The sequence below is a fragment of the Trichosurus vulpecula genome, chromosome 7 (assembly GCF_011100635.1).
Source record: "Trichosurus vulpecula isolate mTriVul1 chromosome 7, mTriVul1.pri, whole genome shotgun sequence".
Classification (NCBI taxonomy): Eukaryota; Metazoa; Chordata; class Mammalia; order Diprotodontia; family Phalangeridae; genus Trichosurus; species Trichosurus vulpecula.
Window position 1 is genome coordinate 198,511,812 of NC_050579.1, and position 16,748 is coordinate 198,528,559.

A 16,748-nucleotide genomic window follows, 5' to 3' on the forward strand; every position below is an offset into this window, starting at 1 on the left:
TTAAACATCTGTTTGCCCTGAAAAGGCAGACGTAGGCCTAAGCAGCAGGTAGAAGTCACAAAGAGGAAAATCTAGTCTTAATGCTGGGGAAAACTTCCTAACAACTAGAATTGTGTAAATGTAGAACGGATTGCCAACAAGTAAGAGCTAAACTAGACGGTAACTTATCAGGAATATTAAAGTGGAGATTCCTTTCATGTATGATTTGGATTAAATGGCCCCTCCTGAATTCCATTCCAATTCTCAAATTCTGTGATTCTTCTGAGAAATAAAGACAAGAAGAAGATGTATAGATCTAGATGTTGGAATTCTTAAATTCCATGAACTTAAATCCATGAACTTAAAAAAAATATTGTCTGCATTTTTATATAATTGATTAATTACCTTTACAAACCTATGCTTTTATTTTACACATTTTAAAACATTATTCTGAGAAGGGGTCCATAGGATTTACCAGAAGACCAAAGGGGGCCATGATACAGAAAAGGGATCATGATACAGAAAAGGTTAAGAATCTTTGATCTAGGGAAGAGAAAAGTATGTGCTTATCTGTGTAAAATGCTCAGTCAGGTCAGGGACTGCTTTGGTTTTTTTTTTTCCTTTTCATCCCTACTGCCTAGTATAGTGCCTGGCACAAACTTTATCCTTAATAAAAACCAGTTAAATGGAATTAAGTTGACATTCAAAAAAGTCAAATCATGTAGTTAAGCAAAAAGGGAAAGGACATAATCATAATAAGAATAATAATACCTAACAATCATAGAGTACCTTAAAGTTTAAGAAACATTTTATGCATCATATTTCATTTAAAACATATCCCTATGCAACAACGGTTGTTACGATTCTCATTTTTCACATGAGGAAACTGAGGTCCAGAGAAGTTAAGTGACTTGCAGATGATCACACAGCTAGTAATAATGAGAGAGAGGACTTGAACTTGGGTCTTCCTGATTTTATGTGTAGTTCTCTATTTATTATTCCACTGAGATGTGATAAGACTGCAGCTGAACAACTCCCTAAGCCTAATGGTCTTGTACAAACTTCAAAAGAAAACAGACAAAAACCCTTTGCTGAGACAAGTGACCAGAATCTGGGTTCTGTGGGCCAATATTAGTTGAGTCTAAAAGGAGTAGTGACTGATAAGAACTTGCCAAAGCTGCATTGCTGAACATTTATTTGCTCATTTTGCCTTTTCGCTTCTTATATCCAAGCTGCAAATTTAGATCCTTAAAGCTGTCTCAATTACTCATTTAATAGTGTTGAATCTTGGAAGTTAGAGTAGTCACAAGAAAGGCCACAAATATTTAATTGAAATTAAATTTGCATAACAATTAAGCAAGGGTACAAAAATGAATAAAAAAAGAACCTTTTCCACATTATCGTATACTCACTTGAGCCAACTCCTTGTGCCGCCTTCTCTAATCTCAGCATAGTGTAGTAGATATGGCAGTTTAGGAGATCTGGGTTCACATCCCACCTTAGACACATATTGATAGTATGCTTATGAATACATGACTTAACTTTTTCGAATCTGTGGCATGGAGAAGGGTCATCATTGTTCCTTTTATAGAATTTCACCTATGTTCTTGCTCAACAGTGACATTTAGCATGAAAGGGTACTGGAATGAATGGATTGCAGAGCAGGGTAGAGCACAGACCTCTTGGGAATAATGAATCAAACACTCTCACAAGTCATTGTAAACTCTGATCTTGTGGTTATGTTATCAGCAACCACCACCACGTTTTATCTCCTCCCATGCATTTCTACCCCACTATGTTGGTCTTTCTTCAAGAGGGCCTACTTTAAGAATCACTTGTATTTAATTAGTGTGCCTCAAGTGAGGGATATTTAAAATAGGGCCTAATCGAACTAGAAATAATTTAAATTTGGAAAATATATTTCATTACTCATACATTATTAAATAATCTAGTGGTTTTTAAAACTTGACCGGGAGATGTTATCTCCATATAGATGGAATTAACATGTTCTGGTCCTAAACTCATCTAGGACTTGTCATTGACTTATGAAAAATTATCACATAGGTTTAAAAGAGTAAGTGGGACTTTGTTGTACTGTAAACATCTAACAGGGTGGTAGGCACACTGGGGGATGTTTAAGAAATACTTGCTGGTAAGACATTTGAAAACCGAAATAAAGTCAATGAGAGAGTGACAATGGTGGAATCAACAAATTTAATAACTGTACAATGTAATTCTGGACAGAGATTTTAGAATTTGTCACATAGTTTTGAGTGGCTTAGTTATATCGATGTGAAGTGCTTTAAAAAACAATTATAGAAATATGGTAAAGTTCTATTTTTAGCAATAAATGAAAAAGAAATTTTTTCAATATCTCTGTTAGACCAAATGCAGCTGCCAACACATTTCAGCACCAAATGCATACTTGGAAATATTTTTTAACAATATGTTTGCTACTTGCAGTTAAAGACTAAATGGTCACGAAATGTAAAAAAAAAAAAAAAACCTTTTCATCTGTTCAATGTGTCCATGCTATTATCACATACAATGATGGAGTTGAAATTATGGGGAAAAAATTATATTACCTTAATGACCTCTTGTCTCAAAACTATTGGTAAAGGAAGAAAAAAACTGTAAGTTATTTTTGTATCTTAATTAGATTCTCTTACATAGAAGTCTCTTTAAATATTGTTCTATTTATGTAACATAGGTATAAATAAATGATTAAACAAATGATTCCATAGGAAAAAGATAGTAATGATGATATAATGCCAAATGAGTAATTTCACTGCCAAGTCCACTTTACATTTGTGATACTGAGTCTTTAAAAATATTCTTCTGAAAATCTTTCAAGCACAAAATCTTCCAAACACACCTTTAATATATTTGAGAAATATGATCAATAGCTAGGGAGGTGAGTTATTTTCAATAGTTCTCATCTGAGCTGAGTTCAAAAGAACACCCACTCTCCATAAGTATAAAGTAAACAAAGGGAAATCATCTGAGAGATGGAGAACAGTTGCATCAAGTTGCTCAAGAAACTTCTTGGTCTCCTGTTCTGCAGGGCCTATACTTGGCATGATATTGTCCTCTGTTCCATCTTGAAGCAGCTGTTCTAGAACCCAGAAGAGAGAGAAAATATTCTCATAGCGTGTCACATCATATCCAGCCTGGACCTACAAAAAATAAAGAAAAAAATAATCTTGGTGAAAATATTGTAGTAGCCAAACTTAGAAAACTCCAATACTCTCAGACAGGGAAAACAATATGTTGCTTGACTATCTTCTCTATACCTCATAGTTTGCTACATGAGAGCAAAAAGGAAGTGAAGACAGTCCCTTGACTCAAGTATCTTATAATTTTAGGGTTCTTATTTTCCTTCATAATGGATTCCACACCCCATTCTCCTCATGTGCCATTGGAAAGATGCCTAACAATTAATTCTCATGCTTTTTTTGGGCTGAAAATGAGAACCAATTAATTATACCCAATTATACAAAAGTAAAATAAAATAGGCACCTTTGGGGAAGATAATTTGAAGTAGGTTTAGATCATGAACTTTTCCTTGTATGCAACTGAGTTAAGGTTTATCTATATGAGACTGAAGTTCATCTGTGTTCATATCTATGGAAGTTGGGAGTGGCTTGCCTGTTCATGGGCTTCCAGTGAAGATTATTATTGAAAATGTAATGTACAATAGATATTTTACTCGTGTTGATGTTGTTATCTGGCAACGCTGGCTGCAAGGGAAGTAAGGCCATGCAAGGTCTGCAAAGCAGATGACTAAAAGCACAAATTCTGGGATCTACTGACATCTGTGTAATGGCAGAAAATGGTTTCATCATCTTTATTTATAAAGAAAGGTTTCCATTGCTGAAGTCTACTTATTCTACCACTGTAACAGCACATAAACAGAATGTTTATGCCCCCACCCCAATAGCCCAGGGGAATATATACTGTTGAAATAAGAATATACAAGGATATTTTTAAGACAAATAGAAAAAGACAGACAAAAAATGTCAGTACCTTCAGTGGTGTTAATGTGATTAAAGTTCTTCCCTGCCCATTAATCCCATTAACAAGTCTCAGGTGAAGCTAGTTAAGGGAAGCTTGATTAGGAGAGGCTTGTTTGTAGGAAGGCCTACACCCTTTTACTGATTAGGTTATGAGGGTTTGTAAAGCAATCTGGCTCTAAAAAGGGTGTGTGTATGTGTGTACGTACATACACACACACACACACACACACACACACAGACACACTCTGAAGGTAGCTATTAAGCTCTCTCTTAGAACTTTGGAAGGACAGTACAGAGGCAGACATCTAGGATTTGTGAGTGAGTGTCTATGGAATGGCAGAGGGGAAAGGTTATGGGATAGCTTGGTTCCCTGCTCTTATATTGTGTTTTAAGTTCCTTGTTGTTATGATAAAGTGGGCTTACTGGTTTGGGGATATAACTGCTTCTATGTTGAATTAGAGTTACTGGTTTTGGGATCTGATCCTCTGGTGTCTGAATAAACGTTTTACTTCTTCTGCCTTCTATATGGAGAGTCTCTTACATTCTGAGATACAGAACTATACAGGCATATTCATGGTCACCATCAATATTGTGACACTTATCTTACTGATACACCTTCTTTAGTAAAAGTGCTTTCCTTACAACAACAGCTTGAGGTTGGTAGTGTATTATTATTGTCATTTTACAAATGAGGAAGCTAAAGCTCCCAGAGGTTTTAAATTGCTTCTGGTCACCCACATAATAAGAATTTAAACTGAAATATGAACACAGGTCCCCTTTTGCTAAATCCAGGGCTCTTTCCATTATGGCATACTATCAAAGGTTTTAAACTATTGGAAACTAGTAATGAAAGTTTAAACAAATTAAAGTAACCTTCTGACAATGGTCCTTAATTCAGATCCTTAATAAAATATGCCAAATACATTACCTTACTTTAAGTCGTTAGATTAGGATTTTTAAGACTCTACAAGAGGTAACATGGTAAACATAGTGTTAAGAAATGGATTCAAAGCCAGGAAGAACTCTGTTTCAATTTCTGCTTAAATCACTTAATGGCTCTGTGACCGTGGGCCTGTTTCATAATCTTTGAGTGCCCCAGGCAACTCCCTTAGCCTATACATTGCAAAGAAGGTGACATTTTGTACTGAAGAGGAAGTTTCTCACCCAGAGATCCCTGCAATGATGAAATCCCAGGTCTAGTAAAACACACACACACACACACACACACACAGACACACACACACACTCACTCAAGACTGAATAGAAAATACAATAACACATCCTGAATACCATAACATACATTTGTTTTTACATTAAAAATTTTTATTTAATTCTTTTGCTTTGGTCACTTTCATTTCAAAATATATTGCTCTTCCCTGCCCAGTTAGCCTTCTCTTGGAACAACAAAGAAATAAAAAGATAAAGAAAAATAAAAGCAGTTCATCCAAGTTAACATATCAATCAACTATAACAATATATGTTAATAGCCCAAAACCAAAGTTCTCTAACTTTTTCAAAGAAAGGTGTAAGTTGCATTTTTTTTCACCTCTTTTTTGAGGACATGCCTACTACCACCTATTTTTAAGCAACCTTAATCTCACAAATCTCAGAGAGATTTTATAAACCTATTTCTAATTCTTGGTGCAGAAGGTAAAGAAATGTGCTTATGTCTAAAATGGATCAGATAACGGGACAATCTAATATTTCATTCAACTTGAAAATAAGACTTTGGCACTGATATTTTTGTTTCCTACGGAATATTATTCTAGAAAAAATACTAGAGAAAGTCATGTACATTTTCGTATTACTTGTAAGATTTATCTTACCTTTTTATTATTTATGTTCCATGATCTAGAATGTCAGGGCTGGTGAAATTTGCTCTGGGTCAAATATCCCAATGGATATATGATCTGGTTATTGTAAGTATTCTTTCTGTAGGTAACAATCCATCTAGCCCTACTCATCTTGTATGACTCTTGTTCCTGTCCTCTCAAAAGTTAATTACAGGGGATCAACCCAATGTTTTAGTTTTCTCACTTTCTCACAGAGGCAGCTTGGTGATGTAAAGGGAAGATCACTGGACTCGCTGTCTAACTCTGAAACTGACTAGTTATGTAACATAGGGCAAGTCACTTAAGCCTCAATTTCTTCTGTAAAATGGGGCTAAAATAACTCCTTCTTCAAAGGATTATTGTGAAGATCAAATGAGGTTATATATGTAAAACACTGTGCAAACTTCAAAGTTTATTATTAATTTTTCTTGACATTATGAGGATGCCAGTAGCTCAGGGCTGTCCACTGGTTGGTTCTCTTCTGACACAAGACCAGCACATCGTCTTCTTTGCTCACATATTACACTGACACATAGTCTGCTTCTTTTTCATAGTTCCTTGTTTATAGTGTGTTGTCTGTCCTTTACTCAGCATGCATCTCCTCATTGCATTTTGGGTGAGAAAATTTCATTTCTTTGAGATCTTGATGTTTCCATGACTGATTAGACATTGGTGAAAAACACTGTATCAGTACACCTGAGATCTACCCTGTTTTGGATTACTTCTGTGAAATGTGGTAGAAGGGTGACTGGTCGCTGGATGAGCAAGATGAGCCAATCTGGGGACCAAGTTGGAAGGATCATGAGGGATGCCAGTCAGATTGATCTCTTACAAGTTGTGATAGATTTCAAAGACCTGTGTTATTTCATCTATCTGGATCTCTCCTCTACTGATACACATCTAAATCCCCCTGTGACTTTAGTCAATTGTTTTCATGAACTGCTGTGGCTGAAAAATTAAACACTGAGACCAACCAGGAGAAGAACTTTTCCAAACTTAGGCCAATCCTTAGATGTCAGACTCATAGATTGCCAGTGGGTCACTAGTTATTAATCACAACAACAAAATAATTTAGTGTTTACGAGAGTGTTTTACTGAAATTAAGTCCTTGGAACATAATTAAAGTTCTTTGTATGCAACCGTTTCTTTTAAGATTATTATAATATTAAAAAAGATTATTACACTGTTAAAGATTAATTGGTATCCATGGCTGACACTGGAAAAATTCTGAAGTAGGTGATGTTTGCGATTGGTGCCTACCTTGCTCTGCTTCAAGTTCTTCCTCTTTCTTTTTTACACTCTCCTCTGCTTCCCAACTCTTGTCAAAATCCAGAGCACTCATGCTTTTGTCTGGCTGCCAAGGAACCCCAATAAGGGATTCTTCCTGGGCTTGTCCTATCATCCTCTTTTTCTCATTCTCTTCCTTCCATCAAAACATACATGAATACCTGTCCATATTCTTTTACCTTAGAATCCTGATCTCTACCAGATAACCTGATAAATTAATTTATCTACCTTAGTGTTAATAGCTAAGAGTAGTTACATTTGCATTTTAACAAAGGCCTTAACCCTAGGAAGAGATGAACATGTCATTACTTGAGGCACTTGGGATGCTACTGAAATGTCACCTCAGTTCTACCTGCCAGGGGTGCTTGGCAAGTCTCTTTATTAATGTAGCAACGTTCACTATGTTCAGATGGATCCTGTTGAAATGGACTCCTCAAATTCTCTGATACTTTTTAAAAATATTCCTTTGCTCCATGAACCTACCTTATATCAGTGGTGGAATTATTTATCCATTCATCCTGGGGGCCTAATATGCTGCCTGAGAAGGTCAGTGAGTGGATGTGCAGGAGGAGCTTGTTTCAATTTACTATCTGTGAGAACTGCAAAACAAAGGTTCTGGGAATTGGATGACCTCAGGTTTGCATACTTATTAGCTCAGGCTTAGCCTACTTACTAGCCACATGATTGCTTCTAAAACACCTAATCTCACTGAGTCTAGGTTTTCTCACCTAAAAATGAAGGTGACTGGATTATATCTTTATACTTCCTTCCTAATCTAATATCCTCTTATTGTGAAAAATCCTAAGGGAAGGTCTATAATCTTCTACCTCTTAAGTCTTTTATAACAGAAATAGTATCTATTTTTAAAAAATGGTTTGAGTATAATCTCATACAGATATCTTGTCAGTTTCCTTAAACCTATGCATTGTTCTTAGTTTCCTCAGTCACATACTAAAATAGTAAGGTGGAAAATAATGATATGAAGCCACTTGTATTTCTCTAGCATCAAATATTAAATAATAACTAAAATCCCCAACATACTACATTTTTTCGAAATTTTGTAGTTTGTAATTTGTGGTGGAAACTTTTTATTTCAAATATAATACTTCATTAAACCTCTTTATGTAATGTTATAACTTGTTTTAATGTTTCATAAATAACATCCATATCTTTACCCTTAAGCTGTGCATTAAAACCCAGCCAGAAATGATAAGGATACCAAAAGTCACAGGATCACAATTTATGTCTGGAAGGGATCTTATAGGATATCAAATGCAACCTCCTTATTTTACAGATAAGTAAACTGATGCACAGAAAAGTCGAGTAATTTGCCCAGGGTGACACATCTAGTAAATATCTGATGCAGGATTTATGGGTTTTCTTGACTTCAAGTACCATGCCACAATGACATGACGTTTTGGCTAGGTGCTTACTGAAAATATATATTTAGTCAGCCAGTGACTAATCTTAATCACAATTATTTCCATGTTATGAAAAACCATGTGAATTTTATTCTACATTAAATATTATACTTGGACACATGGTTTTTCTAATGTATGGTTGGAAAAACTATGGTGTCATAGGAAAAAAATGTTATTGAAAAAAGATGGGTCATGTAGTAAGAATGAGAAATAACTGATGGACATCTTTCAGCTCCACCGTTCTTCCTATAATGTCAGAAGAATGCAAGATAGATGGCCACCATATAAGATGGACACTCTGAGGCAAATTTATGGGCAAAGAAGAACAGGCAAGGGCCAAGCATGCAAGGAAGGTATGATCTCTATCTTTAGAGGGAATATTCACATCAATGAGATCCTGGATCCACTGGAATATTGGAATAAACACAGGAAATCAATTCAGGATCCAGGAACTGCATGACCTGGGTCATTATTTGATCTTGATATTGCTAAGAGTGTCTAAGTAGGAACTTATAACATGTAGCAGCTATAGATGTCTTTTTTAACAAAACCATGAAAAGGAAGGGTGCAAAACTGATGTAGGTGGGTACCACTCCCTTCACTTCCACATTTTCCATGGTCATGTGCCCAGTTACATGGTTTGTCAAGGTTGAGGAGCTCTTGATTCCTCAAGCACTTATGCAACTTGAATCTAAGTTAATAATTGGAGATTTAGCTCCCTGCCCTAATTAATTTTTAAGTATGGTTTCAGTATGTTTTAGAGGGGAAAAAAGCAAGCAAAGAAAACTAGCCAATCCAAATGATACTGGGCTTACCACAGACTTAGAAAATCCCCTTTAACAAGCCTCTAATATTAAAAAAAAATCCTTCACTGAAGGCTTAAACTACTGTGGTCTTCTCATCAATCTAAACGCACTTCAATCTTCCTATTATTCTTGTGGGGTTCATGCAAGGGCTTTTGATTTATAATTGAGACTTGCTGAACAGTAAGTGTTACAGTCTGTCAGATAAAGAGTGAGTTTACTCAACAGAAAAGCAGGAGCATCCATCTTGAAGACCCAATGGGAATGATTCTAACAGCAGGCATCTTCTTCACTTTTAAGATGTGAGGCGTACTGAAGAGTGAGAATGAAATAGTAAAGAATCCTTTCAAAGCTCTCTTTTGGTGGGAAATTCATCAATTTGTTCAAATCTATTCTAGAAGAATGCAGGTATGTATGTGTGTACACACACACACACACATATGTGGGTATGTTTATGTATATATATTTATATGCTTATACTATCCAAAGTAAAGCATAGCCTTCTATTCTAATAACAACTAAGAATAGCAAGTGGCTTTTAAGTTTAAATTACACTTAAAGAAGTTTTGGCCTGGGTAAAACTCTGTGGGTATACCTTCCCACACAAAGGTCAGGAGGTTATGTAAATTAGAAAACATTTTAAAATTCTGAAATATCTTTGAAGATGGAATGAAAAATTAGTCAGTCAACAACCATTTATTAAGCTCTTAGTATATGCCAGGCACTGTGCCAAGCACTAGCAATATAGAGAAAACATGAAAATACTCCCTACATTTCAAAGACCTTACATCTTAACAAGGGTTGTGTGTGTGTGTGTGTGTGTGTGTGCGCGCGCATACGTATGCAGGAGATGACGATATGAAAATAACTAGTGATTTTCAAGGTATATCTAGAATAGATGGAAGGTAATCCCAGAGAGAGAAAGTCACTAGCACCCAGGGTAGGGGTGAATGGGGACCAGGAAAAATCTCTTGCAGCAGGTGGCATTTGAGTTGGGTCTTGAAGGAAACAGGAGAAGAAAAGAAAGGCGGCAACTAAGATAAACTAAGAAACTGAGTTAAAGAGGGAAGGCGTTCTAGTCAAAGGAAACAGACATTGCAAAGATCTGGAGATGGGAGACAGAATGTCCTGGGGAAGGAGACCAGCAAGTGGTTCAACTTTAGCTGAATCACAGAGAACAGAGAGTGAAATCAAGTGTGACTGGGAAAATAGTAAGGGGACAGGTTGTGATGAGCTCTGAATGTCAGAGGACTTTATATTTTATTTTGGATGGAAAAGAGAGTCACCTGCATTTAATGATAAGGAGATGACAATGTACAGCCCTATACTTGAGTATAATCACTTTGGCATCTGAGTCGATAATGGATTGGATTTGGGGAAAGACACGAGGAAGGGAGACCAATTAGAAGGCCCTGACAACAGTCTAGGGAAGGGATGATGAGGGCTTGTACAGGGGTGGGGGGTGACTATGGGAGTGGAGAGAAGTGAATGCATGTAGAAACAAGAGATGTTGTGAAGGTAGAAACCATAAGATTGGACAGTGGATTGTATATATGGGGTGAGTGAGAGTGAAGCGCTGAGGATGGCATTGAAGTTGTGAGCCTGGACAACTGGGATGCTGGTGACGCTCTTGATAATATTAGAAAATCTGGGAAGCGGGGAGGCCTGGAACAAAAGAAAATGAATTGTTTTAGATATGTTGAGTTTGAAATGCATATGGGAAATCTGGTTAGAAATGTAGGACTATATTTCAGGAGACTAAGGCTGGCTATGTATAGTGTTCTAGAGAATGTCTGCAAAGGGATGAAAATTGAATCAGATGACATCACTGAGAGTGTGTACACACATATACACACACACTTTGCTTTGTCTGTTTCTCTTTTTCTATATGAATATTACTTATGAATCTCTGTAATAGTAATTAAAGTGGGACTTTTTTGCTGCTGACCTTTAATGATTCTGGCCTTTGTTTGAATGGGGTGGATAAAGTGGGTTGTTTTTGTATTTCTCAGCACTGAGACAATTGGGAGCCATTGATTTGTATCTGATGTGATACTGGGGGTGGGGAACTTTTCCACACCCAGCCTGGGTGAGGTCGGGGCCCTTCGGGGGCCCTGAACAGGATACATAAGCGCAGAGGTTAGCGTTCTCGCTCAGAGCTCTGAGCCACAGCAGGAGCGGCGCGTGACTCTGGGCCAGCCATTATAATGAGCTCCCCAGCTGTACACCCAGATGTTGAATTGTATTTGGTCTGTAATTCAGGGTGCTGGTTTTTTCCCCTGAACTAAGCAAATGATGTTTGTATGCTGGATTAAAGTAAGATTGTTAACCCCTTAATGTTGCTCTCCTTAAATAAAGCAGATCAAAAGGACCTGTGTTGGCAGCTTTCTGGGTGCTGGTTGTTGGTGCATCTTACACCGTCACTGAAGCTGCTAGCTGGATTGTTGAAACAATCTCCTCTACTGAATCTTCATCCATATCCTGCTCCCTCTCCATGAATGTCTCCTGAAATGCTCTGACCTAGGCCTTATTATTTACACATATATACACATATATACATGTATGTATTATTTACACAATATGTACAATATATACATGTTATGCAAATATACATACATATATGTATATACATAAAAATATATACATGTGTGTATAAATAATAAGGGGGCCTAGGACAAAGCACTTCAGGAGACATTCATGCAGAGTTAGCAAGATATAGATGAAGAGTCAGTAAAGGGTACTGATGAACTTCATGTAGACAAAAATAGAAACATAATCAATATCACACAAGGCTAGACAGGAGGAGTAAGTAGGAGAAGAAAGTGCTCTAAAGAGACAAATGCTTCAGAGGCAAAGAAACTGAGGACTGAAAAGCGGCCAATAAAATGAACACTGGTACTTTGGAGAGGGCTGTTTCGGATTACAGAGAATTAAGAAGTGGTCAGTACTCTTGAGCTATCTTTCAATCCTCATGAAATAAGGCTTTATTCTGTATCATCATAGCATTCTGGGAAGTAGTATTCTTAAATGCAGACTTGTTAAATGAAGAAACAATCTAGGTTAATTTTTTGGGAGGACAGAGGAGAAGGAACTATTTTAAGAGGTTTGAAAGAACTCTCAGAAACAAGGAGGAAGAAAAAAGGCATGAAGTCCTCTTCTCTTTGGGGCTGTAGATTGGACCCCTTGCCCTACCATTTACAGTCCCTCTTCAAAACAATAAACTTAAAACACACACAAACTAAGCTCAAGAACAATTTATGGATCTAAGGCTAGCTCTGAACATTCTAGGTGTGATTCTTTAGACCACAGGATTTCAGGAGGGCTTTTGTTGCATCTTAGTTACCTCAAGCAGGTCCATCTGTGCCCCAGAGGCCATTAAGTGGACCTAGAAATATACATTCTCATGGAACTACCCTAAACTTTACATAGGACATGAAAATCACTTCAAAAAATAATTTGTTAATTAGTGGTCAATTCAATCCAAATATTCTACCCACATGCTTAGGTAAAAACAGCGTGAAGGTGTAAAGAGGTTTGGAATGAGGGGGTTAGCAGCCATTTCAGGTCTGATTACTTATTCCCCTTCTTCTGTCTCCTCCCCAAATCCCCACTAAGAGAGCAAAGATAACAAGGAAAGAAAAAGCCAAGGCAAGTGGCTATTTGGGATGGGGTGCAAAGATTTCACTAATTAAACCACCTTCATCATGTATCTATGGCAAAACATGAAGAAAAAAGTAATCATAGCTGTCAGACTAAACCACATAGAGTCTGATACTTGAAACAGAGACACACCAGATGGCTGTTTCTGAATGAAAAATAAATGCCCAAAAAGTCGGGGGGGGGGGTGAAATCAGCAAGAAATATTTCTCATTAGAATGTTGAAGTAAAGATTATCGAAGACACCATCCAAACCTGCCCAGCCAAGCAGAAGCCAGAAGCCAGATTTCCTGGAGCAGCATCAATGAATGCCCAGCCAGGCAAAAGCCAGAGGCTGGAAACAAAATTGCCTAGGGGCTGCTCAGCAAGAGCTCAGATAAATTTGCCAAGCAGAGCATGAAGTGCATCTTTTATAAAGCAACAGATCCAACCCCATCAGCAACAAGGAAGAAAACTGATTATAAATGACCAGGGCTCTCTAATAATTTAGTTTAGAAACTTAAGGCCAAATTTGTTTGGCCTCAGATGTCCCCCTAATTACATCCCCAAAGGCCACTGTTGAGTGTTAGATTCCTAGAAATGAAAAGTAGTCAAATTTATCTAATTTTCTTCCTACCCATTAGTGTTCTTTAGTACATCCAGTTCATTAGAACTGCATTATTATCAAACATTGAGTTAAACTGTCTAATAGAGGCAAGGGAAAGTATTTATTTTAAATCCCTTAACAGGTGGTCCAAATATAAAATGTTTAAAATAAAATTATATAAGCTTTTGTGAACTTCTGGATTTTTATGTTGTTATGTAGAACTTGGATTCTTTAAGAATTACTAGATTCACAAAAAGGGAAAGGGAAGACTTCATAATCACCAAGATAGAGCATTAGACCTTCAGTCAGGAAGACCTAACTTTAAATCTAGCCTCAAACATTAGCTATGTGACTTTTGGCAAGTCACTGTTTGCCTCAAGTTTCCTCAATTGACAAACAGGTTTGACAATAGAATCTATCTCCTGGGCTTCTTGTGAGGATTAAAAGAGATAATATTTGTAAGCATTTTGCAAATGTTAAAGTGCTATAAAAATGCTATCTAATGGGTCAGATATTTTAGCTAAGCAGGCACCAGAGTTTAGCAGTGCAATAACAAAGGGATGGTACCTCAGAAAAGGACTCCTCAAGCTGGGAGCTAGCGATATAAGGCTAGCATTATGTGATGAATAGACAAAGTTAAGGGGTAAACCTTGCTAGGAGTTGGGTCCTTCGCAATCTGTGATCCAGTTTCTGACTGAATGAATAGTAATTATGACTGGTAAAGCAAGTAAGTTTTACTGAGTGACTCAAAAGAGAATCATAGTAGTCCTATTTGTAAAGTCAAGCAGTAGCTACAGGAAAAAACAACAAAAAACCAAATAAAAAAGTTTATGGCACATCTATAAACAAGAGTCAAGTGAACAGTAATCATTTCTTGCTCATATTTTATATACCCGTAGTTCCACTGGTAATTCTCAAATTAAAACTATGAAGTAAAAACAATATGAAAGCAATTTAGAAGATTAATAAATAAATATAGCCAGCAATTACCAATGTACTGGTTAACATTGATCTATATGGACCTTTCAAGCTCTAAATTTTTATGATTCATTGAATAGTAAATCTCATTGATTTAAAGAAACAGTTTAACATAAACAATACATCCACATACAACACCTGGAATGTCAAATGAATCACATTAATGAATTTTATTAGCATTTCATAGAAGGGTTCATATGCTCAATTTCACAAATAATTTTCCTAACACGACCTTTAACATTTTTGTCAATGACTTTGATAAAAGCATAGATGAAATGCTTATCAATTTTGCAGGTGACATAAATATAAGAATGATATAGCTACACAATGGATGATAAATGTAAGGATCAGAAAATATCTTGGCAAACTTAAATATCTGGCTGATTCTAATAGGATAAAATTTAATAGGGATAAATATCTAATCATAGTCCTGGGTTCAAAAGAATCAGCCTCCTAGGTAAAAGATTGGGGAGGCATGGTTAGAAGCAGCTTGCCTCAGAAAGATCTAGGGATTTTAGTAGAATTCAAATTCCATCAACAATGGCAGCCAATAAATGTAAATGAAACATTGGGTTGAATGATAAGACTCATCTTTTGTTCTGTTTTTTTGGCTGATTTTTCTTGTCATATTTCTAATCCTCTGGTACAACTTTACCCTTCCTTCCTGTCTGTCAACCATTTCCCTAATTTTGGAGTTCTATTTAATGATTTCTTTTTCTTTATTTTTTCTGTTATCTAAACTTCCCCTTCTATTTTCTCCTTTACTTCAAAATCTCTTTTACTCTCCCACTTTTTTTGTTAATTTTTGGGTACCTTTTTCTAAGAAGGATTTTTCTGAAAAGGATTTACTCCTCTTGATCTTTTTAAATTTCCTGACATTTTTGTCTATTTTAAACTTTTATTTTCTGACATTCTACATATTTATTTCTTCCTTCTTTAGTTTTTTTTTTTTTGGTTCCTCATGGAATTAAAACTTCTAGAGCAGAGAGTTTTAATTCCCTCTCTTTTTTAATGTCTATGTAATTATCTTTGCAGATGTTGTACCTCTGCTTTTTTTTTCCTTCTGTTGTGCTGACTCTTAGAAGCATCAATTTATGAGAGAGGTAATGAGGATAGAAACATTGTCTCACGACAGAATTTCCCTGTACATTACGCATTTCCCTTTATCTTCCACATGCTCTTTTGTATTCTGTGTACCCTCCCATTCTGTATATTATACACACAAAATATATTTTACTTGAGGGGAATCACAATATTCTAGGATTGTTTGTTCCTCCACTCTCGCTTTTATTTTCCTTTCATCTATATCTCCTAGCATACTTTGGAAAGAAATCTCTTAATGATCCCTCTGTTGTTTTTAACCCAAAATGACTCTCTCTCCAGTTTTTTTTCTTTAAATAGTTTCCAGAGAAGGGGGTTATTTTTTTTACATTACTTATTCCTTCTTTGATACCTGCATTTATTTATTTTCTTGGATTTTGTAGTTTGAGGTTTTGGCAGGTTAAACAATTTACTAATGTTTGTTTGTAGTTTTCTGCTTAAGGGGCAGGCATGCTCCAAATACTTCTTTTTTGCTGAATGTCTATATTCTTTTTTTCATTTTAGATTATGCTCAGGTTTGTAGGGAATGCCATTTTAGGTTGCATCTTGAGCTTTTCTTTTTAGAATATATTATTCTATTCTGAGGTTTCTTTTGGATGCAAAATAGTCTTATATTAGTCAAATTTCTTTTCCTTTATATTCAATGGTTTTTCTTCTTGCTTGCTGAATTTTTCTAATTGAAATGGGTTAATTTAGCCACTATGTGTCATGGAGTTTGGACCATAGGATTTTTTGTGTTTTTTTTAAATTCATTCTGTGAGTTCTTTCAATAGGTTTTCAATTTCAATTGGTCTTTCAATTTGTTTTCAGTATCTAGAACTTCTGATGAGTTTTCTTGTTTTATTCCTTGTACTATAATGTTCAAGGGGCAGAGAGTTGGCCCAGCAGATAGAGTGTTGGCCTTGGAGTCAGGAAGATCTAGGTTTGAATCTGGACTGAGACAGTTAATAGTTGTGTGACTCTGGCAAAGTCATTTAACCCTGTTTTCCTTGGTTTTCTCATCTGTAAAATGAACTGGAAAAGGAAATGAAGTATCTTTGCCAGGAAAACCCCAAAAAAGGTCACAAAGAGTAGGACACTGGACACAA

The 16,748-nt window shown here is 36.2% G+C and overlaps 1 protein-coding gene across 1 annotated transcript in view; it reads right to left on the reverse strand.

The window, feature by feature from the left end:
* Positions 1-2,885: 2,885 nt before the first annotated feature.
* The window catches only part of MEI4 (meiotic double-stranded break formation protein 4), a 229,234-nt gene continuing 215,371 nt past the window's right edge, over positions 2,886-16,748 (reverse strand). Inside the window, exon 5 of the mRNA XM_036769437.1 lies at positions 2,886-3,155. Coding sequence (XP_036625332.1) covers positions 2,886-3,155 — 270 coding nt within the window. The remainder of the gene's footprint in view (positions 3,156-16,748) is intronic.